The 25220-nt window shown below is 35.2% G+C and overlaps 1 protein-coding gene across 5 annotated transcripts in view; it reads left to right on the plus strand.

Moving 5' to 3' along the window:
• Window positions 1-23854, plus strand: part of LOC114094375 (protein argonaute-3) — a 114506-nt gene extending 90652 nt beyond the window's left edge. For 4 of the 5 annotated variants that reach the window (XM_071617677.1, XM_071617678.1, XM_071617680.1 and 1 more), the window contains 5 exons: window positions 79-273; window positions 596-730; window positions 4478-4579; window positions 9850-10049; window positions 10664-23854. In XM_071617677.1, the coding sequence (XP_071473778.1) occupies window positions 79-273; window positions 596-730; window positions 4478-4579; window positions 9850-10049; window positions 10664-10772 (741 nt within the window). In that variant the 3' untranslated portion in view covers window positions 10773-23854. The remainder of the gene's footprint in view (window positions 1-78; window positions 274-595; window positions 731-4477; window positions 4580-9849; window positions 10050-10663) is intronic. The other variant, XM_027937513.2, reaches the window with a different exon arrangement.
• The last annotated feature ends 1366 nt before the right edge of the window (window positions 23855-25220 follow it).

Genomic DNA, 25220 nt, shown 5'->3' on the forward strand with positions numbered 1-25220 from the left:
GTTATAGTAAAATGTAAATGAAATCCACATAGTTTTCATTATTTTAATTTCTATTTTTCTTTACTTTTTCCAACCTAGGTTGTAGGTAGTATGGATGCCCACCCAAGCAGATACTGTGCCACAGTAAGAGTTCAGAGACCCAGGCAGGAGATCATCCAGGACTTGGCATCCATGGTCCGAGAACTTCTCATTCAATTTTATAAGTCAACTCGGTTCAAACCTACTCGTATCATCTTTTATCGGGATGGTGTTTCAGAGGGACAGTTTAGACAGGTTGGTTGTCTGGGATCTTCTCAAACTATGGTGTAATCAAATGCTATACTTACCATAGTATCTGGTTCTGAAGTTGAAATCTTTCAACTGAAAGTTCCTAAATTCAAAATTTGATTCTTCAGTAGACTTTCCTTTTTAATATGTTCACTACGGATGTGTAATCTTTGATTATTCTGCTAATAATTAAAATGGATAATTAAAATGGAATAGGAAGTATCTTAGCTATAAGGTGATAAAATTAAGAAATCCTCAATCTAAATCTTTATTTTACTTTGAAGAATGTAAAAAAGAACAGTTGACTCTTTCCATCACATTTCTCTAGGTGTTATATTATGAGCTACTAGCAATTCGAGAAGCCTGCATCAGTTTGGAGAAAGACTATCAACCTGGAATAACCTATATCGTAGTACAGAAGAGACATCACACTCGACTGTTTTGTGCTGATAGGACAGAAAGGGTAATCTTATTTAATTTTATATTTTTTAATGTGGTACTGAGGATCTAACCCAGTACCTCACACATGCTAGGCAAACGCTCTAGCACTGAGCTACAACCTCAGCCCCACAAAGGGTAATCTGTCATAATGTTGTTATAAGCCAAACTTATCTAACAGAGTTCACAAAGCGCTTATTTAGGGCCTTCTGCTAGTAGTGGGGTTCAGCCATTAAATTTTGAATAAAGAAATATCAAAATAGGTTAATTATTACTTAACTTTCTAGAATTTCTAGTAACTCCAAATGTTTGAAATATCATTTTACTTTGTTGTTATGAAGAAACTTTTAGAAAAAATAGGTATATTTATTTATCTGTTAATTTTGGAGTACTAGGGATTGAACCTAGGACCTTGCATATGCTAGGTAGAGCATTCTGCCCACATCCACAGCACTCATCCCCAGCCTTTTTATTTTTGAGACAGGGTATGCTTAAATTGCACATGCTGGTATTGAACTTGAAATTCTCATGCTTCAACCTCCTGAATATCTGGGATTATAGGCATGTACCATCTTCTTTTCTTTTTCTTTTGGTGCTGGGGATCAAACCAGGGCCACTTGCAAGTGCTCTGTCATTGAGCTATACATCCCAAGCCCCCTCTTTTTAAAATAACTTGTAAAAATTAGCTTTTTTAAGAAGTAAAAATTAATATTAACTAACTTTTGAACAATGTTTCCTTTAAAGTTCACAGGATAATCTTGTGTATTTTATAAAGTGTGATATGTATTTTTATAATTAGAAGGAAAGGAAAGTGTACACACCCAGGGAAATGTGTCTTCTTATCTATATGCAATGTAGGCAAATAGCAGTCTTGCTGCCCTCATCCCATCTTCTCCCATCCTCAAACATTGGAGCAAGAGAAATCTGAGGGGGCAAATATCATGTACCTTTGGAAAAGGAACTCAATAGAAAAAACTAAGAGAAGTATCTTGTCTTGTGTATGTATAACAATTGTGTATTTTGGAAAAGTGCTCAACACTTTTATGCCTATTTTCTTTCCCAAAAGGTTGAATAATATTAATTTTTATCTTTTATTGGTTGTTGAGAAGATTAAATAAAATGCACTTAGAACAGCATTTGGCATATACTGAGTACTCAGTGAAGTGTTAGCTAGCTGTACAGTGGTAGTGATGGTGGTAGTAAGAGAGAAGAAGAAATAATAATAGCTATAACAGTCATTGTTTTAAGCTTTTTCATTCATTCTGATTGGTTGATTGATTGATTATAGTGCTGGGGATCAAACCCAGGGCCTTGCATATGTTAGGCAACTATCCTGCCACTGAGCTATATCCCTAGCCTAAATATTTTTTATAAATTTAACTGATTTAATCCTAACAAACACTAGAAGATAATAACTATCATCCCTCATCTTGTATAAGAGAAAACTATAACACATAGAAAGAAGTTAAATAATTTCCCATAGTTATAAAGCCAGTAATTGGTAGAGGTCGCACTTAAATCAAGGCAATCTGGTTATAGAGTACTCTTTTTTTTTTTTTGGTGGGGGGGCGGGTACCAGGGATTGAACTCAGGGGCACTCAACCACTGAACCACATCCCCAACCCTATTTTGTATTTATTTAGAGACAGGGTCTCACTGAGTTGCTTAGCGCCTCACTTTTGCTGAGGCTGGCTTTGAACTTATAATCCTCCTGCCTTAGCTGCTGGTATTACAGGTATGCACCACTGTTCTGGCTCCAGAATACTCTTAACCACTGTACTATATACCACGTCTCTAATAGCAGTAGTAATAGTTTTATTAGGGCCTCCAAATTGTTAAAGACCTTTGTTAAGTATATTTCTATACCTAGAAATTTAAATTAAATTGAATGTTTATGAATATCTGATGTTTCGTCATGCCATTCATTTATTTGCTTTTCTTTGCTCTAAATAATACTACTAGTAACAGCTGAGAGTTAATTACAGTTTAGGAAATAGGTACAGAAAAGTAAAATACCATGCCCTAGATCATCTAGAAACTGATAGAACAATGATATAAACCAGACATTCTGCTTTCTCTCTAAATAGAATACCACTTTTTATATATTATGTGTAGCTAATTTATTAGATTTAATTTTGGGTTTTGTTGTTTTTTAGGTTTGGGTTGTTATGGTTGTTTTCTTCCCAGTACTGGGGATTGAACCCAAGGGTGTTCTACCATTGAGCTACATTACCAGCCCTTTTTTATAAATGTTGAGATAGAGTCTCACTAAGTTGCTGAGGCTGGCCTTGAACAACCATCCTCCTGCCTCAGCCTCCCAAGTAGCTGGGATTATAGAAATGTCCTATCCCAGCCAGCTAGAGTTAATTTTTTTTCAGTATTAGGCATAACTGAGTAGATTAAAACTGTTTTCTTTCTTTTATGCTTGATAAAGACTAACTGGTTGATCATACAGCAGTAATTCAAACCAACACCTGATAACAGTCCTTCACATTGCAGAAATAATATCTGAGTCAGTAGAGTAGTTTCTGATTTCCTAGCCATGTAATCCTAGATTTATAGTTCATGATTTTAAATGTGTTGAAGATAAGGAGATTTAAGTGGATATAATATGCATTTAAAGTGTTTTATTAAGAGCTTTTCATTATCGGGAATTTTGAAAAATTTTAGTCACATCAAAACCACTTAGAGAAAATGATGGTATCCCTTCTGTAAGAAAATTTAGTATGTAAGAAAACTGATAGTATGAAATTTTGAAAATTGGGCCTTTGCAGTTTTTACATGTTTTAATCCCAATTCGGCTCTTTATTATATGCTCTTGGGCATTATTTTATATCCCTGAACCTTAGTTTCTCCAAATGGTAAAACACTTAACTTGCATCAGGTTTTAGAAATAATGTATTTAAAGTACCTAAAAATGGGCTGGAGATGTGGCTCAAGCGGTAACGTGCTCACCTGGCATGCGCGGGGCGCTGGGTTCGATCCTCAGCACCACATAAAAATTAAAAAAATAAAAGATGTTGTGTTCACCGAAAACTGAAAAATAAATTTAAATAAATAAAATAAATAAAGTACCTGATAAATACATGGTTAACAATTGGTGACTATTGTTGATGTTATTGTTAGTATGTTTTCCTCTAAATATTTAGTGTTCTCCAAGGAAAATGCTTACTTAAATTACGTGCTTAAGAGTACCCATTGTAGGGGGCTGGAGATGTGGCTCAAGTGGTAGCGTGCTCGCCTAGCATGCGTGAGTCGCTGGGTTCGATTTTCAGCACCACATAAAAACAAAATAACGATATTGTGTCCACTAAAACTAAAAAATAAATACTTTTTTTTAAAAAAGAGTACCCACTGTGTACAGGTACCATAAATTGGAGCACTAAAAGTTAACTTAAATTTTTTTTAAAATGTCTTCCATCCCTGTTGGAATCAACTCCCAGGTAAGTAGTAATAGACTATGTAACTCTCTGTTGTTTATCAGCACTTACTTTTAATAACATTTAAGAATAGAAACTGAGGGGAATATAGCTTAGTGGTAGAATGTGCACCTAGCATGCACAAGGCACTGGGTTCCATCCCCAGTCCTGGAGAAAAAAACAACTAGGAACCACATATAAGGTCTGCCCTATGACTGCTTAAATAATATTTCAAGCTGAAAGTAGTGAAACATGAAATCAGCATATGTACACATATACCCATTTTTAAAGGTGCTTTTAAATACATTTTTTACCTTTGTCTTGTTTGTTTGAACTTTGACAAAAAAATCTAGGTCGGAAGAAGTGGCAATATCCCAGCTGGAACAACAGTTGATACAGACATTACACACCCGTATGAGTTTGATTTTTACCTCTGTAGCCATGCTGGAATACAGGTAAGCCTACATATACCTTGGGTAAAATGATCTAATTCAAAACTTCAATTCTTATATGTATTTCTTATTTCTTATATCTTAGCAAAAAGAGAAAGAAATACTCTGTATTTGAATTTGTTTCCACATGAAATTAGATGGAACTTTCAGTAAATAAATTTCTTCCTTTCCCTTACTTTGAGACTTACTTTTGTGAAAATACCAGAAGATAATTATTTTGATAGAGTGAACTTCCCTAAAGTAGGCTCTTAATTTAACCTAAAAACTTAAAACAAATTTTAAAGTACCTGATTGTTCCAATGACATATGCCTCTTTTTGATGATCATATTTCATAGAAAAAATTCTCTGGTAGATATTGAGCATGTAAGAAAGTTTAATGGTAGATACTTTAAGTTTCATGTAGATCATTTTAAATCTTTTTTTCTCTTCAGAAAATCTTTTCATTAATTTGTTCACTTTTTTTAGTAGAACATAATCTTTAATTAACTGCTTCTCAAACTTAACAGCAGAGAGTAAACCCACATTACCAGGATATTTGAGCAAACATAGCCCAAAACTATTTCAGTTTCTTCCCATTTATTAAATGGAAATTTCAAGACGTGGGGCTACAGTTGTAGCTCAGCGGTAGAGCACTTTGCGTAGCATGTGTGAGGCACTGGATTCAATCCTCAGCACCACAGAAGAATGAATGAATAAATAAATAAATAAAGGTATTTGTTTTAAAATGAGAGTTTGTTGGGGAGGTGGGGCTTTGCTTTCAGATAGTAAGAATGATTTTTAAAAAAAGAAAAGGAGAAAGAAATTTTAAGATGTACCTTACTGTGCAGCTGCGTCTCACAGCCTTATATGTCCTATATATTAACCTATTTCAGACTCCAGGCTTTAAATTATTGTCCTACTCATTTACCTGTGTTCTTTTTTTTCTTTTTTTTTTTTTTTTTATGGTACTTGAATTAAATCCTGGGCCTCATGCATACCAGGCAAGCACTCTACCACTGAGGAATAGCCCCAGCCCTTTTTAAAATTTTATTTGGACACAGGGTCTTGCTATGTACTTAGCCCTGGAAGACTTTACACTAGTGAGCCTCCTGCTCAACTTCCGAAGTAACTGGGATTACAGATGTGTGCCACTAAGCTCAGTTTATCCATGTTCTTATATCTCCTCCTCTTTATGTAATCTTGTATACTTTCAGGCTGAGTGGTAACAGTCAATAAGCAAAAAATTAATACCTTCTAGGGATAAAACTTTTGTCTCTAGAATACGTATTTTAGCCTAATGTTTGACTTTATATTAACTACTTTCTTTCTTTTTTTTTTTTTTTTCTTTTTTGATACTGGAGATTAAACTCAGGAGCACTCAACCACTGAGCCACATGTCCAGGCCTATTTTTGTATTTTATTTAGGCCCTTATCCTTAGCTCCCCTGCTTAGTTTCATTTCCTATTATTACTTTCATGTACAGTTTCAAAGTGATCCTAAATGCCCTCATCTTCTCCATCAGATTAATTACATCGTAGATAACAGGCTTCTTATACCAGTGATCTGTATGCATTGAAGGTGAAATCTCATCTCAGGGCAACATGAAGACTCGATTCCTGATGTATTCTTCTCTGTTCACTTCTATACCCTCAGTCACTATCACTGTTTCCTCTTATCTTCCTTCTTTCTCTTTTTTCTTCTCCTCTAACTAACTGGTTTCTTCTCTCTTTTATACACATATACACATACATAACATAATTGCAGCCATTCTGAAATGCTTCTAGCTAGTTCTCATAACCATGTCTTGCCAATGCTCTTCCCTAACTTATTCCTACTTGTGCTGTAAGACTTATCTAAATATTTCATCAACTCCTCTCAGAAGCCTTCGTGACTGCTTCTCCCAGACAGTGCCTCCTCTGCACTGTTTCAGTACCCTAGCCTTCCTCTTTGTCAGACTTATTAAATAACATTGTAACCATGTTTTTGTCACCTACACCCCTGCAGTCTATAAAGTCCCAAAGGCAGAGGCTTTTCAAGCAATAGATATTTATTGCATATATCCTGAGATAGGTGTTGATACTGGGTATAATGAGTGAACAAATAAACCCAATTCCTTCCTCTTTTAGTTTAGGGGGATGTATTAATTGGTGAATCTCACAAATATGAATTTACAAATTGGAATAAATGCAAAACAGAAAAAGTGAAGAATAGGAAGAAAGATTTTAGTGGGGACGTGATTTAGTTTGAGAAATGACATAAGGTTTCCCTAGGAATGACATTTAAGGTAAAATCATGAGGAATGAATAAGAGTTACCCAAGCCAAGAACAGGAGGAAGAATTCCCATCAGAGGCACATATACAGGCCCTTTTGGTGGAACACAGTTATCTGTTGAAGGAAGCAAAAGGACACTAATACTATTGTTGCGTGTGAGTAGGTCAGAGGTAGGCTGGGCTGGACTGTATAGGCTCTGTTGGACAAAAATAAGGTGTTATGATTTAGACATGAGGTATCCCCCAAAAGCTCATGTGTGACAATTCAAGAAAGTTTAGAGGCAATATGACTGAGTTATGGGAGCCTTAATCTAATCTGTGCATTGATCCACTGATGAATTAACTGGGCAATAACTGTTGTCCCTGGTGAGCAGAGCTCTCTCTGCTTACTGGTGGCCATGTTCTGAGCTGCTTTCCTCCACCCTGCCCTTCTGGCATGGTGTTCTGCCTCACTTTGGACCCAGAGCAATGGAGTCGGTCATCTGAGACCTCTGAAACTGTGAGCCCCAAATAAACTTCCTCCTCTACGTTGTTCTTGTCAGGTCTTTTGGTCACAGTGACAAAAAAGCAACTACAACATAAGGATTTGGATTCTATTCTCCAATTGCATTAAAAACAGAAAATTAGCATAGTTAGGTTTTTAAAATTATTGTTGTTATTTTTTAATTACTCTTACTGAAGTACTAGTAGTATTGGGAACATTAGTTAGAAGTCAGTGACCATAATCCATGCAAAAGATGATGGTGTTTGGGACTAGAATGGGGATGGGAGAGAACTGAATGACTTCCATGTACTGTAGCTAGAGCTTTGCCCTTCCTTTTCCATATACCTAAAATGCTCTTCTCCCGATCTCACAAGCCCTCCTTAATCATTCAAAGCTCACTTTTATGTTTCCTCAGAGACAGTATTCCCTGATCACCTAGTCTAAAGTTCCTTCAGATAGTCTTTCATACCAGCCTACATTTTATTCTCTTTATAGACCAATTTCTGATGGTTTAATTTATGATTATATGTCTCTCATCACTTTAATGTGTGTCTCATTCATTACTGTGTGCTCACTACCTGCTATAGGATGTGGCAGTGTTCAGTAAATATTGAATATATGAATATATGATATATATTATAAGCATATCATTTGAAGGAAGTAGGATTTGTTAATTTTTTAAATTTTATCCCCCCAAAAAATCTTGCATATTGTGTAACAAATGGTACTCACATATTTTTGTTGAAATGTGGTCTAGCTTTTCTCTTTTGCCCCATGGCCAACACCATTTCCATATTTTATACCTTCATCGTCTCACACCAGAACTAATACAACAGCATTCTGTCTGCTCACTGTGCTTTCAGCCTCTTCTTATTTCTAATCTTTCCTCCATATTATTGCTATTGTTATTTTAAAAAGAAAAACAAGCCCATCTCATTATACCTAAAAACTCTCCTAACTGCAGTACTTTCCCTGCCACTCATTGGTGAAATTCCAAATTTCTTAGCTTGTCATTCAGCTGGATTCTAAATTTGAAACTTCATCTTTTTTCCCTTATCCCCTGTGCTCTGCTCATACCAGTCTATTAGCTATTCTATAAATATGCCATGAAATGTTATGCCCCTTGTACTTTTTTTCCCCTCCAGTATTGGAGATTGAAGCCAGTGGTGCTCCAACACTTTTTTTTTTTTTTATTTCGAGACAGAGTCTCACTAAATTGCTGAGACGGCCTTGAATTCGAAATCCTACTGCCTCAGCCTCCTGAGTAGCTATGATTATAGACATGTACCACCATACCCAGCTTTTTTTAAGGCTGTTTATTCTTCGATGTCTCCTCTCCCTAACTGCTTAAAAAAAGCTGGGGGTGGGGGGCGGGGAGTGTCAAATCTCACACATTCCCACCTAGTGAAGCATCCCCATGTTTACCCCTATATTTACTTTCTTTGGTATTCCTATAAAGGACTACATATGACCAGTAGTACTATAACCATTTATTAGTTGTTTTATAATTGTTTATACTCTATCTCCTACTCTAATAAGTAATGTTTTCTAAAAGAAAAGAAATTGTTTACTTTGTTGACTTGTTTTTCTTTGAATACATAGTAACTGGAACACAGGAGCTCAACTAAATGGTTTGTGTGTGTGTGAATGTTAAAATGTACCTAAACTTAGCCAGGCACCAGTGGCACATACCTGTAATCCCAGCTGCAAGGGAGGCTGAGGCCAGAGGATCATGAGTTCAAAGCCAGCCTCAGCAACTTATTAGCAAGGCACTAAGCAACTCAGTAAGACCCTGTCTCTAAATAAAATAGGAAAAAGTGCTGGGGATGTGCCTCAATGGTTGAGTGCCCATGAGTTCAATCCTCAGTAACAAAAAAAAAAAAAAAAGGACCTAAACTTAGATTTACCATTTTGGCCATTTGTAAGCCTACAGTTCTCTGGCATTATGTATATTCGCATTGTTGGATAACCATCATCATCATCATTTATCTGCAGAAAGTTTTCACTTTCTCTGTCACATTACACTCACTAAATCCCTCATTTTTTCCTCCCCCTAGCTTTCAGCAAATACATTCTACTCTCTCTGTTAATTTTACTAATTTAGGTACCACATATAAATGAATCATACAATATTTCTGTTTTTATGACTGGTTTATTTCATTGAACATGTCTTCAAGTCTATCCATGTTGTATTATGTGTTGAATTTTCTTCCTTTTTCAAGTTAAATAATGTTATGTTGTATCTATGTAATACATTTTATTTACCCATTCCTCCACTGATGGACACTTGAGTAGCTTCCCCTTTTTGGTTATTGTGCATAATGTACTATGAACATAGATATACAAACATCCATTTGAGTCCTTGCTTTCACTCCTTTTCAGTATATATCCAAAATCAACTAAAATTTTTAGTTGATTATTAAATTATAATACATTTTACTAATTAATGTGCCAATCATTATTATATAACATAGTCTCTGCTGAAGATTTATTTAAAAGGTTAGAAATCAACAAAATATGCCCTTGTCTTCTTCAAAGGGTACCAGCCGTCCTTCACACTACCATGTTTTATGGGATGATAACTGCTTTACTGCAGATGAACTTCAGCTGCTAACTTACCAGCTCTGCCACACTTACGTACGCTGTACACGATCTGTTTCTATACCTGCACCAGCGTATTATGCTCACCTGGTAGCATTCAGAGCCAGATATCATCTTGTGGACAAAGAACACGACAGGTAACATAAAACCATAGTAAATATACATTCTAACCCAAATCCAAATGTGGTCTGATTTACTTAGGAAATGTCTTTAAGTGCTTCCATGTATAAGTATCTCTGTTTATAATAAGGTACTGCCATTTAGAATTGAAGTTCCATAAGCCATCAGAGAAGAGTCAGTGAGCCATATGAAAAGTGATAATCCAATTGATTGCCGAAGATAAGATTTTATATTGAAATATGCTATCTACACAGTGATTTAGTTGATTTACCGTGTTAATCCATTATTATTGGTAATAATAAAAGTGATATGTATATATAAACGTGGTAGTGAGGGGAGAATAAAAGGGAAAGAAAGTGATACACATACACAGAGAGAGAGAGAGAGAGAGAGAGAAAATGAAATGATGTCTAGGATTTGCTTCTAACTAATTCTGGGGAAATAAGAGAAGTAAAGCAAAATTATGCTTGAGCTTAATTACTGAAACTAGGTGATGGACACAGCATTTATTATTTTTTACAGATAGTCTTTAGTTTTTAGTATTTCTGAAATTTTTCTAAAAAGTAATATTTTTCAAAATTATTATATCAGAATAGGTTTGTTTTTATGTTCATTGCCACTTCTCTTATAGTGCTGAAGGAAGCCACGTTTCAGGACAGAGCAATGGGCGAGATCCACAAGCTCTTGCCAAGGCTGTACAGATTCACCAAGATACCTTACGCACAATGTACTTTGCTTAAGTCCAAGGAAGAACTGAAAGATGCGTCGACACAACGTATGTTTTGAGTGAGTTGATTGAGTAGGGACACCTCCAACCATACAGAAGCCAGTGCTGTGTGGATGTCTGCTTCTTATGTTGATAGAAGGAAATTGTTTACTTCATCGAGGAACGCAGCACCATTATGCAATATAAAACCAGCCAGCTGCTTTTTGTGCGGTCTCCTGTAGGAAGTATCGCAGTTGTTTTGTTTTCACTTCTTATAGTCTAACCCTTTTAATGCCTTTACCTCAAGTTGCTTGGCAGCACAACTATCTTTGCAAAAAAAAAGTAAAGAAAAAGTAAATGATGGTTTAAAAACACATACCTATACGAATAATCAAAGTGATTGTTCACAACTATGTGTGCAAAAAAATTAATGTGTGTTCATATATTCTTGTAAAAGGAGTCTGTGTATTTTTAAAATATATACATGTATACTTCATATGCATATATATCTGAATCTAGATAATAGATATATATGTGTCTGTGTATATATTTTGTAGTTCATTCCAGTGGGGAGCTTTCTTTCCCTTTTATTCTCCCCTCACTACCACCTTTATTTTCCTCTCTACCTTCCTTGCCTTCGTCTACATTTTTTTCATTAATGCTATCAGTGACATTCAGATGTTCACATGTATGATTCATTTGAATGTGAAGCATGGCAAACTATAGATTTCTATTTTATTTTGCACACCTTATACCTGTCTTCTATCTCATACACAGTTCTGAGTCCTCAACTCTTGATACTGCGTTTTGTATGAGCGTGTGTCTCTCCCTCCTGCTCTGAACTTATATTTGCCATTTGTGCAATGTGTACATAAGCAGTAGCAACCCAAATGATTCCTTTTCTTTAGTGAGTTTGTTGAAGCTGCTATAAATATAAAACCTTGTCAGAAGTTGTCACTTTTTCTCTCTGATAAGCGTTATGTAATTCTAAAACCTTCTGTTTCTATGAGTTACACATGAAAATCCCTTAAATCTTTTATAAATGGTAAATATTTTGAAAGATTGGAACTCTGTAGGGTTGAGGCCTCTGAAATTGTGTGTGTGGGGGGACAGAGAGAGAAAGAGAGAGAGAAGGGATTGTTGTGGAGGGGTGCATTTTGTTTTTTGCTAGTTTACTTGCTGCCTCTCATACCTTAATGTGATTTTCATATATATATATTTTTATATATATGTATGTGTGTATATATAAACATATATGTATGTGTTTTGAAGTACAGCTTCCTTTTCTTTTATATTTATTAGAATAGTGCTTTAATAATTATAGAACTGTATTGGCAACATCTTTTATAGAAATATAATCATGCTTATTTTAAGAACCGACAACATGTTTTTGCTATTTTTAGTGCAATAAGCAGTTTTAAAGGACAGTTGTGTCTGTTTGACATCTTTACAATGGATAGTAGGAAAAACAGGCACCTCCATTATTTTAAAAGGGCAAAGTAATCCAGCCTTAATTGCAGAAGGAAAGTTTCGTAATTTTCAATTTTAATGCATGTCTTTTAAAATTTATAATGAAAACGAAGGAAGTAAAATTATTTAAATGAGTCTGACCTTGAATATCAGAAATAAAGTTGAACTTTGATTTAGTGAAGAGCTTAAGATTTAAAAGATTTTTAAATTATTTGAAAATAGATCATGTTTGTTGAAGAATCATATGGGCAAAGTACCCATTTTATTTACTAAAATTAATCAGGAATATACAGAATACAGAATGGTATTTTTAAAAGATTTTTCTGCTGATTTATCACTAATGTAACTTTCTTTTCAAAATTAAGGTGATGGTGACAAAGGAATTTAAGACATTGATCATTTTAAATGAGTTAAAATACTGAAATGTGAGGAAAACTTTTTACGGAACTTTTGTTTTATTGATTTCACTTTAAAATACTTAAAAAGTACTATTAATCTTTCAAAACCAAGTTTATCAGTACCATTGGAGTCAGGGGAGCTTTGCACTTTGTAACTCATAAAAATTGCATTTGAGGGTTTTTTGTTTTGTTTTGTTTTTTAACACTGGTTCAAAGTATAGGTATTACAGATCGTTTCCAGTGGGCATTGGTGTTAGCCTTTCAGAATTCCATCTGCACATGAAAACTAATGGATTTAGACCTTTAGTTTTTCTCACACCTGTAATCCACTATTATTGCCTATTTACTGTATTTTGAGCCTAAAATCTGAGCCCATGTCCTCCAACAGGTATGAAGTCTTTTGTCCCTTTGCCAGAAAACTAAAAAAGTACTGTATTTTGTATGATTATTATTTTGAAGTATCTGAAATGCAATTTACAACACTGTTTCAAAGCACTTTACATGAGATAATATTTGTATAGTATATATATTTTGTTTCTTCAAGCCTTCTCTCATCTTCTCCCCAAAAATTCTTTTAAAACGTGTTTGGGTTTTTTGTTTGTTTAATTTTTGTTTTGTCTTGGTTTGTTTCTTGAGACAGGGTCTCACTGTGTGGCCCAGACTGGTTTCAAACTCAGAGGCTCACGTAATCCTCCCACCTGAGCCTTCCCAGTAGCTGGGACTACAGGTATGCACCACACCTGGCTGTTTTTTTATATTGAAGTTTCATGAATATAGTCAAGAACATAGGAAAGAAAAGAAAATAGTATATCCTAAATGTAAAAACTTGGTTTATGCTTGCTTAATATAAATAAAACCATCTTCCTTTGTCTGTGGCATCTGTACATATTCATGTGAGAGACTTTAGGGAGCAACTGTGGATACCATGTCCCTGTTTACTACTTTACCTAATTTTCAGTCACTTAGGCTCACATTGGCTAAAGTGAAGCCCTTAATTTAAATCTATTTGGAAGGACTTTTTTAAGAGGAGAAATATTTTTTCTAAAATATAAAGTTTTACCTTTTGAGTGATTTCTATTTTAGAGTGCTCTTAAATTATTCAGCATTGCTGGTTTAAGATTCTTAACTTGGAAGAATATGTCTAGTAAATTTCTATTTTGCTTACTAATAAGTTGGTATACCAAACTTAATTATAAGAAACCTGTGCTTTGAATTTTAAGATATAAGACTAAGTGGCAGTCACCTCTTGAAAATTGTTCTAGTTATTTTTGCACTCTGGATAGAATTCCTAATCTTTTCTGTTTAAAAAAAACAACAAAAAAAAAAACATGAAACTCACAATGACGTTTCTACCCTTGCACTTATTCTTTAACTATATGATGAATGCTAAATTTTGATCTGCTGTTTTCTGTGTTGTATCTCATGAGAGTGACTTTAAAATGTCAGTCACGGAAACTGATATAATGATTTTATGTGAAGAATTATGAGTTTGGACTGAGTGTATAGCTCAGTGGTACAGTACTTGCTAAGCATGTGCAAGGCCCTAGGCTCAATCCCAGCACCACAAACAAAAAACAGAATAATTAGAAATTTAATATATATTCTTGATGGTAAAGTTGTCTATGTAAAGTGCCCTATGTATGTTATTATATTACAGTATCACATTACTGGCATTGAGGACCACACATTTATAATACTGTAGCTGCTATATTTATTCCAGTCAACATTTACTGCACTAAACAATAAGGAGATGAGCAGGATTCAAGGCTACTATTAGACCCTTTTTGTTGTTTTTCTACGATTTGAGGACATGAGATATCAAGGTAACACAGGGTGCTGCCATTTTAGTTTCAATTTATTATTAGAATATCCCTGTTTTAGACACATAGATTTTTACTTTTATACTTTGAAAAAGGGTACCTCCGCCTCCTCAGTACTGGTTTTTGGCACATTTTCACAGAAATACAGATGCCCTTTTTAATAGTTACCTTTTAATAAGTTTCTTAGAAAAACTATATTACAAGTTCCATGAAAATATTCTTATTTATAACCTATTAATTTATTTCTCTGCTTAGAAGAGAGTGTAGAATGGATTCTAGTGGGCATGGACTGGGTGTTTGGGAAGGCCCCTCAACAAAGATTCATCTCTATCCAGTCTTCTAGACCAATGGAAGTTTTCCAAACTAGATCCTTTGTGATCCACTGTGACCTAATGTTGACTTGTATCTTCTCTGATGGATTTCAGGATGACAGACATGACTGATTGGGAATCATGACAAGACTTATCATATGCTTAGGGAAATAAAAGCTGAGCTGCTACTTTGTAGAAAGGGCTGGCAGAGGATCCCAGCATCAGAGAAAGTGAGCAAGCACTCTGTGCCAATAGTAAATCTGAATTCCAGAATAGACATCAAGAAATGGGTGGATCTTTTCAGAGGCTCATGACTTTGTGGAGAGCAGTGATTTTTATGAAATTCAATAGCCGTTTGGACATGGCTAGAACATTTTATAGTCTTCCTATCGGAAACTTGATAATATAACTGACAACTCTGCATAATTTTCATTGTGTCATTAAATCTGAGTTAAATGTTTACCTAAATCATCCTCTTAGATTTTCTCCTATTGAAGAAAAAAAGACTGCCCTTAACAGTACCTTGCCACTTAAATTATATGAGCTCATCAAGCTGCAAAAAGAAATCATTAGTCCAGCATCTTTATTTCAGCTTTTTTTTTTTTTTCACGGGGGAGGGAGTACTGGGGATTAAACTCAGGGGCACTTGACCACTGAGCCACATCCCCAGCCCTATTTTGTCTTTTATTTAGAGACAGGGTCTCACTGAGTTGCTTACTTAGCGCCTCACCATTGCTGAGGTTGGCTTTGAACTTTTGATCCTCCTGTCTCAGCCTCCCGAGCTGCTGGGATTACAGGGGTGCACCACCATGCTATTTCAGCTTTTTTATCCATACAGATTGTTAGTTCTTTTTGAGAATTTGTGGATATATTAAAGCTTCAATAGTAATAGTTGGGGGACTTTATATCAAGTGAGGTTGTATCACCCTGATTTAGGGTGTGTCTTTGTTTTGCTATTTCCCTCTCATTTGATCTTATAAAGCGCCTTTGTGGGCTATAGAAATCAAAAAATAGGCCAAGCATAGATTGTAAAAATCATTACAGAATTCACATAATTTTCCAAAAAAAAAATTAAAGGGGATTTTTTAAATTTCTGTTTATACTGGGAACATTCTTGTTCAGTGACAATATTAGAAATGGTACTGTGATTAATGAATGACAAGTTAAGTCCCAGAAGGGGGATAGGGCTGGGGAGAGTGAAAGAGATAGATCTCACAAAGGGAAAAATATTTTTTACTTTTTTCCTACTTTTAAAAATGGTACATTTAAATTTATAATTTACAGTGTTTCATTTTTAATAGTCAAGGCTTATTCTACTATTATCTGCTGCTAGCTTAAAAATTTTTCCTTTACCCATCAAAAACAGTGCTCTAAATTTTTACACTGTTGATTAAATCTCCAAGATCTTTTTGTTAACAATTTTTATTTGAATTAAAGATAGAAAAATAATAAATTTAATATGGAGGGTTGAAATTTACCCATGACAAACCCTACTGAAGTATTAGGTAACAAATATGACAAATTTAGGGTCTTCTCAAATCATCTGTCCAATCATTGGGCTCCCTTCCTTTTTGAAACCAATGTCTGAGGTAACCAAAATCTAATGTAGCTGTGTTATATTCTCAGTAAAGCAAAGATATTCTTCAGTAGACTTTGAATTGAATTTTTAAATCATTTTTTAAAACAAGGCGGTTCTTAGAAAGTGCCTTTTCAGAAGATGGTGCTGTAGAATTTTATTTTTCAGTTCTCATGACACTAAAAATTTGGAAGACAAATTATTTTAGAACTTCAAGAGTATGACAGTTTCATATAAATAATGTTATTCATTGTCCTAAATCTGGTCAGGGGAACAAGGAATACTATTATGCAGTAAAATATCTAGGTAAATGCTCACCAAATTTATCATGTAAATTTGAAAATAAAAATTTTAACAGATTAACCCTTTTAATTCTCACCTGTGTTTAAGGTAACCTATAATGCATATAAAACAGCAAATCTACTTAACTTCTTACCAAGACGATGAGTATTGTAGCAAGTATCCTAAGGAAAAGAACCCTGCCAGGAATTATATGTCATAGGCTACCTTTCCATTTTTTTCAGCATAGATTGCTGGCTGTAACCTTTTCTAATTATCATTATTAAGGAAGAATGCTTATACAGGGAGAGCTAAGTCATCATTGAGATCAGTTTAAGAAAGCAAGCAAAATGATTATGTCTCTAGGGAAATTTTCTTTTTTCTTTTTTTTTTTTTTTTTTGACACTGAAGTAGGTGTTTGTTTTGTTTTTTGGCTTTGTTTTGGTTTGGGTTTTTTGTTTTGTTTTTGTTGTTTTTGTTTTTTGTAGGGTTTTTTTTGTGTATGTGGGGTTTTGGGGGTTTGTTGTTGTTGTTGTTGTTGGTTTGTTTGTGGTACTGGGGATTGAACTCAGGACCTTGAACATGCTAGGCAAGTGCTTTGCCACTGAGCTACATCCCAGCTCTGCACTAAAAATTCTTTCTCTCCACCCCACTGCACCTAAGGTGGGGGAACCATGAAAAATGACTACAGTACATTTAAAAGGACATGATGATAAGTTATTTAAAAATAGAACATGGGACTGGGGATATAGATCAGTGGTAGAACTCATTTGTAGAATGCATATTGAGTATGCTTGAGTCCCTGGGTACATTCCCCCGGGCACTGTAAAAAGAAAAAAGGAAAAAAATACACACACACACACACACACACACACACACACACACACTCTGTATGTGTATTCACACATGTGCAAATTGGGGCTTTGGAGGAGATAAGCAAAAGAAAGGAAGATAGAAGGACCATTTATACTTACTAGAAATCTGGTAATCTAACAAACCAATTTTTCCCTGTATTAAGAAGCAGTAAACAGCAGTAAATGATTACTTAACAAGTTCTGGTGAATTTGGTGAGCATTCCTCCATAAAATAAGCAGACTAAAAATAAATATAAATACACACCTCAGTAACTTTATATGCTGCATTATGTAATGACAGTAAAATAACACTGACCATTTGGAGTGTATTGTGTCTTTGCAAATATACATGCACATTAAACTTTTTCATTTTTATAATGTCTTAATAGCAATTATGAGTTTATTTTTTTAAGATTAATTTTTCTATTGTGATGATTATATTTATTGGCAATTTGTGCAACCTTTACATTTTGCTTCAATGTTGGTTTAAGGTATTTTATTTTTATAGATATTTCTAGCTTTCCTCTTTCTTTGTAATATTAGCAAAAATTAAGATGGTGTGTTAATATATCAAACAAACTACTAATTTAGAGTTTGGATTTTTACCAATAAAACCATTAACTTTATTTTATAACTTAGACTATTTAACGTTATTTATATAGTGGGCATTAAAGACAGTCTTTAGGTAGATTTCTATGTGTGGAGGGTAAGTGGGGCTTTTAGATCTTATTTCTTTTTTCTTAGTAGTAAACTAACACTAACATGTTGGATTTATTTACCTGTTTGCAGTTTTTGGAAAAGTTGTTGAATAATTCATTGTTTAATTTCTTTTTTTAACTTTAGGTACATTGTTCAGCATTAAGATTATGATATCATTTTTATAGGTCAGGAAAATAAATAGCAGATGATCCTGAAGTCATTAATAATTGACTTTGAAATGGGATTTTTCCCTCCATAATTATATGGAAGATTTATTACTCCTTTCTTTTCCTAGCATACTTTCTTTTCCTGCTTGGTACCGAGAATTTAACCCAGGAGTGCTTTACCACTGAACTACATCCCCAGCTTCTTTTTTTTTTTATTTTGAGATAGCCTTGATAAGTTATTAAGGGCCTTGCTATATTGCTGAGGATGGCCTAGAATTTGGAATCCCCTTGTCTGGGCCTCCCCAGTCACTAGGATTATTGGTAGGAGCCTGGCTCCTAGCATACTTGTTTTTTTGTTGTTGCAGGAGGGGATTCCGGGGATTGAACTTCGGGGCACTAGACCACTGAGCCACATCCCTAGCCCTATTTTGTATTTTTTATTAGAGACAGAGTCTCATTGAGTTGAGTAGCGCCTCGCTAAATTGCTGGGGCTGGCTTTGAACTTGCGATCCTCCTGCCTCCACTCCAGAGCCACTGGGATTACAGGCGTGCACCACTGTGCCCTGCTTCCTAGCATACTTTTAAAGTTGATTCAAACAGTTGTGGTGCCACATGCCTATAATCCCAGCAACTGGGGAGGCTGAGGTAAGAGGACACAAGTTGGAGGCAATTTAGGGAGATTCTGTCTCAAAATTTTTAAAAAGGCTGGATATGTCAGTCATCAGTCAGTGGTAAAGCACCCCTGGGTTCAGTCTCCAGTCCCCCTCAAAAAAAGTTGATTCAACTCCTGAGTACCAGTTTACATAGCCAGAGAGTGTCACGGATATGACCTGATTCTGTAGAGTATTTCAGCTAATTAAAGTTTTTACTAGTAATGTATGAATGTGAATTAATCAGAAAGCAATGAAAAAATGATTATAGAATATTAATTTCAAGCATATATAGTTACTCCAGATTCCTAGTGAATAAATCAACATTATTTCTATTGGCATATAAATTTTTTTAATAAAGTGCATGAGAAGAGTATATTCCCTTAAGAAGGTAAAATATTTTCATTGTATTTTTGCACTATGAGTTTGCTTGGTAAGGAATTTTTTTTCCTGTAAGAAAAAACATGCATGAGGCCCTGGTTCCATCCCTAGCACCACCAAAAAAATTGTTTAAAAGATAACTTGTATCTCAACCTCTTAAGTTTTAAATTCCAAACTATTGGGACTCAATGTATGACACTGTGCTGTACTGTATTCTATTCTTCCACTGAGAGAGGGAGGGAAATGGGAAAGTTTCCTGGAATTATAAAGGGGAAAATTTTATTTTTATATTATATAAAATGTTACAGCTTAAGATGAGTCAGCATATCATTTCTTTTGTCTTTTTCCCAGTTACATAATTTATAATATACTACTCTGAGTTATTTCCTTCACCCCCACATCAAGTACTCATTGAAGATTAGGACTCATTATAGGAATTTGTTACTAGTAAGTAAAAACTAAATATGTTTCAAGCAGACATATATTTTTCTGCAAGCATAAGTCGTTCTTTTAAGGATATTGATTGCACTTATAATTTCAATAGTTTTATTTATTACATTTCACATTGTCTTAGGTTGACAGGCGCATAATTTTGGTGGACGAATTACCTCTATTCCTGTATTTTCCCTTTTCCTTCCTCAAGTTCATGGGAACCTGGCACACAGAGCTTATTTTAACTGGTTGGCTTCATAAATCCACATACCTGGCATCAGTACTGTATAAACAGAGGGAAGTATTGTAAGGCTTGTTTATATTTGAATCTCGCCTCTTCAGAAAGAAGTATTTGTGCAGTAAGTAAGAGGCGATCCAAAAAAAAGAACTGCCATGAAAAGTCTCATGAGTAGAAAACAGATGGGAAAGTTGGTCATTAGAACTTTGCATTTGTTGTATTCTTTCCAGAAATTGACTGTGTGGACATCTGTAACTTTATGTTTGACATTTAAGAGGCTGCAGCAAAAACTAGAGAGGGAAATTAGTTTGATGTTTAGTGTATAAAACTTTCATCTTCACTTCATGACTTTCGATTGGAAGAACAAACAATCCCTGAATTTAGCTCTTTAATAGTCTTTTCAAACCAAAGAAGGAAAGACTCTTTCTGTAAAAATGTTGCATATGTGATTCTACCTTTCTCTATTATAAGAATCTGTGACCAAAAAATCTGTGAAGACAGGGGCCTTTGTAAAGAAACAGACTAGTGGGGTTGTGTGAGTATGTAATGAGGAGGAATAAGGAGGTTTCTTTGCTGGAATTCTTGGACAGAAACCTTACAGTTGTTTAATATTTGCCTCACACCCACATATTAATAGAGCGACTCTTGCTATGTGGACCAATAAAAGAGACCTAAGAAGAGCGCTTCTGAACTCTACCTGTGTTAAGTGGTGTCCTAGACCCAGAGCTGCATCTGGTATGGGCAAGTTAGATAAGTCTTAGAAGGTGCTTCTGAATTATTGTGAAGGATTAAATGAAATACTTATCCTCAAGTAGAACAATGGCATCACTCTCAATGTAGTTCCCACTCTCCTTCTTTCTTTAGAAAACAGCAGTCTGGGCCTTTCCAGACAAGGAAGTCTCACCTAGATAAAAAGTGTTTCTGGCAAAGGGTCTGGGGAAATAGTGGTAGGATGTAATGAAGAAGGAATTTGGGGCCACACACAGTGGTGCACGCCTGTAATCTCAGTAGCTTGGGAGACTGAGGTAGGAGGATCACGAGTTCAAAGGCAGCCTCTGCAAAAGCGAGGCACTAAGCATCTCAGTGAGACCCTGTTTCTAAATAAAATACAAAATAGGGCTGGGGATGTGGCTCAGTGGTTGAGCATCCCTGAGTTCAATTCTTGGTACTCCAAAAAAAGAAGGAATTTTGGGGTCAACAGTCCCATCAGGCTAATGGATACAGTTTGGTCCCAGGGAGTTAACAAGAGTAAACTTTGGTTTTAGTAGCAACAAACTTGATTTCCAGTGGTAATTAATTGCAAATATCTCCCTGTTTCACAGACTGGGAATGATCTCATGTTATCGATGATGACCCTGCAAATGTGCATGTGTTCTTTTTCAAATTTAAAAACCAGAAATATAGGGGACTGGAAGTACAGCTTAATGGTAAAGCATGTGCTTATTAGCATGTCAGAGGACCTGGGTTCTATCCCAGGATCCAAAAACTAAAAAACACAAAAATACAAAACCAGGAACAGCAGGCACTAACTGTATTCCACTAGTTTATCCTGCCAAGATTCTCTAAAGTTTTCCAGGAGCTTTCTCATGTTTTAGCCCAGGCTGCAACACCTTCTTTCTCTTTAGGGGAAAAAAAAAAAAGAAGAGAAGAAAAAGGATTTAGAGGTAGTTTATGTGGAATTCTTCTATAGGTCTTTAAAATACTCTGGGAAGGGGGATCACACGCCAGGAGTTATAATTTCATAGAATGTTTTAGCATTTTTGTTTGTTTCCCGGCACTGGGGATTGAACCCAGGAGTGCTCTACCTCTGAGCTAATTCCTAGTGCTTTGATTTTTTTATTTTGAGACAGGGTCTCACAAGGTTGCCCAGGCTGGCCTTGAACTTGGGATCCTTAGCCTCAGCCTCCTGAGTCACTGGGATTGCAGGTGTGTTGGTTTATTTAAGTACCACCATTCTTAGTTGTGATACTATCAGTGTTTTTAATGTCATTTATGAATCATAAAGTTCTTTGTCTCTCCCCTCATATACACTCACATAGACATACACAGTTAAACATAAAAGGGGCAAAATGTAAAACAAAGACATAATAAAAATCATTAACATGTAACCATAGTTAATGTAGATAAAAAGAAATTCTAACTCAGTTAAAATTTTAAAAAAAAGATTGAAAGTATTAATGCTGCAGGTATTGTCTCTAGCCATATGTTTTTTTGCTAGTTATAGTGATAATATGAGAGAATTTATCCATAATATTTTATAGCAAAGTGATAAAATTATTCTCAATTCTTTTTCAGAACTTGAGGTTGAACCTAGGGGTACTCTTATCACTGAGCTACATCCCTAGCCCTTTTTATTTTTATTTTGACACAGGGTCTTACCAAATTGTCAAAACTGGCCTTGAACCTTCCTGTCTCAGCCTCCCAAGTAGCTGGGATGTCAGGTCTATGCCACTGTGGCAGGCTAGTTTATGCTTTTAATAAATCTTTCCCCAATTCAAACTTTTAAAAGTTCATGACTTTTATTCTGATATATTACTTCTTAAATGTACATGAATTATATTGAATGAATCACTATTTAGCCTATTCATTCCTCTTAATTTGCATATTCTGACTTCAGTTGTAGAGGTACTCAACCCATTTCTTAGTCATGCCTGAGCTGTAAAGGAGAATGCCTGAAGTATTTTCAAAAGCAGAAACATTTAAAAGGTGATAGTTTTGTGCTGGGGGTATAGCTCAGTGGTAGAATTGCTTGCGTAGCACATGTGAAGCCAGGGGTTTAATCTCCGGCACCACAAAAATTAAAAAGTAAATAAAAATAGAATATCACAGTTAGGAAAAAAAGCTATGGGGATCTTATGCCTTTGCTTAGAATTTTATCATAGTTCTACCACTGACGTGCTGTGTCCTTTGGCAAGCAATTTCCTTAATCTCATGTGCCTATTTCCCCTGGTAAATGATAGTGATAATACCTGCCCTCACCTACCTCACTAAATTGTTGTGAGTATAAGATAATGTTCGTGAAAATGTTTGGGATCTCCAGAAGAATCGCTTCTCCGAAATTCATAATGATAGAATAGTGTACAAAGGTTACAAAGGGTTCCTTTCCAGTTTGCCTCTGCGAAAGTGTCTTTAACATGGATCATTTTATGAAACATATAAGAGAAACATAGGCCTTATCATAGTGTGGTGTTCCCTTATAAATGTGTCCTGTTCTGTTTCTTCTCTGCCAGATACCCAGAACACAGACTGAATTTTTCTTTGTAATCATCCTTGGCAAAAGCATAGCTTTTCAAAAACCAAACTCCTTATAGTGGTGCTATGGCAGCTGCAATTGCATTTTGAGTTAGAGATGTGGTGAGACCATCAGAGACTCAAATATTGATTTGGCCTGTTGTCTTCAGGCACTTTTGCTACACGGTAACCTCACAGGCTGTTGTAGGACCAGATGGTTATCCTTTTGTTTCTTGGCAGATTTTCAGTACCTTTCTTTGGAATAGAGGGTCTGTTTTAAGAAAGAAAGTGTGCTAACATTATTTTTTGCTTTGCAGAATTGAACTTTGCTTTACTCTAAAAATTCCAATCATCACATATCTGTGAAAGTTAAAAATATATATGTAGTGAACCATTTTTTCTTTCTGTTAATTTAATTCTTATCACCTATTGGTGATATCAGGTTTCTGATCCAGTTATCCATGGATCATGGGCAGGGCCTTACATTTCAACAGGTTATGCTTTTCTTTGTGGGGAGTGGGATCCTGTTTCTAGGAAATTACAAAGGGCACATCACTGCAGATGTAAGTAATTCCTTCTTGCAAGGGACAAGATTTTTTTTTTTTTTTTTTTTTAAGAAAAAAGGATGCATTTTTGGTATACAGGGTAAGGACACATTTAGCATTTAGGCTTATCTCTGTAGATACAGCCTTCCCTTGCTGCAGGCAGTTGGACTTTTGTAACTCATTGCTAACAAGGTGATATCTGTGATTAGTTTTATAGGACAATGGGAGTTTCAAGTACTGGAGATGAAGAGTTGGGGAGTTTTATGCTTGAAAAATGAACAAAAGTACATCTTCTGCAGTGAGATAGCTAATGTTGATAGATCAGGAATACTATTCAACAGCTTTTGCTGTATTGAGTAGCTTCAATGTCTCTCTTCAGTATGGATGCATAAAAATATTACTGTATGTTCTGAATAAAGATCATTTGTATGGACAGTGTATGGATGCATTTGTAGGTTGTGAAAAAGCAGTGGTGTGTGTATGTATGTATATGTAAATATTTTGTTTAGAACACTATTACTTAAATTTATATGGAAATAATAACATGTTGTCTCTTTAGTGCTTGGGAAACTAAAAATGCAATAGGACCATTCATTGTAATCTGCTCACTCTAGAGAGCATTTTTATTATACACCATGCACACACAAACGCACACCCAAAAGCATTACCAACTGCTCTCACTTTAGATAACTGCTGCTTTTTTAAAAAACCTTAAATAATGGAGGATGATAGCATTCTTTTTAAAGAGGCTTTTCTGAAGAGTAAAATGTAAATATAGGACATGTGGGGAGGGTGGAGCCACTTGCAGATGGACAAGTAGCCTTTTAAATTTTCCTTTTTAATCATCTTGACCGTGTGTGCCTATTTGTATTGCAGATGTGAACTACTATTTCGGGGGGTCTATAATAGTATGTTTTGAAACTGAATTACTACATAAACTCAGAATAACCTCTTTCTCCATCCACCTTTTTCACACTAAATATTCTTGCCAAATATTTCTACTGATATGAAGGCAAAATGATGGGACTCTCAAGCCTCCTTCCTCATCTTCCCTACCTGTTGCAGCTCTGTCTTATGCCTGGCCTAGCCTTATAATTTTCGTTGGCTTTTCATAAGTAAGAACAATTAATTATAATATTTAAAGACTGCATAATTTCAAAATGTTTGTAAGCTGCCTTTTTAGTTGTATGGTTATACAGCACCATCAGTTAAGACCAGGAAGTGAGTCTGCATCTGTAACGTGCTGTGGGGCCAGATGAGGTATGGAATGATACTAAACTTGTCTACATTTTAAGAGGAATTGGAACTTTTTAGAAGTGGATGGGAAAGCAAGTCTACAATATATACGTAATCACTGTATGATTAGGAAAACCAAATGCTGAATCCTATCACTGTGTACTTGGGGGCCAGGCTATGGATTTGGCTGTCATT

Source organism: Marmota flaviventris, chromosome 10, assembly GCF_047511675.1.
Source record: "Marmota flaviventris isolate mMarFla1 chromosome 10, mMarFla1.hap1, whole genome shotgun sequence".
Classification (NCBI taxonomy): domain Eukaryota; kingdom Metazoa; phylum Chordata; class Mammalia; order Rodentia; family Sciuridae; genus Marmota; species Marmota flaviventris.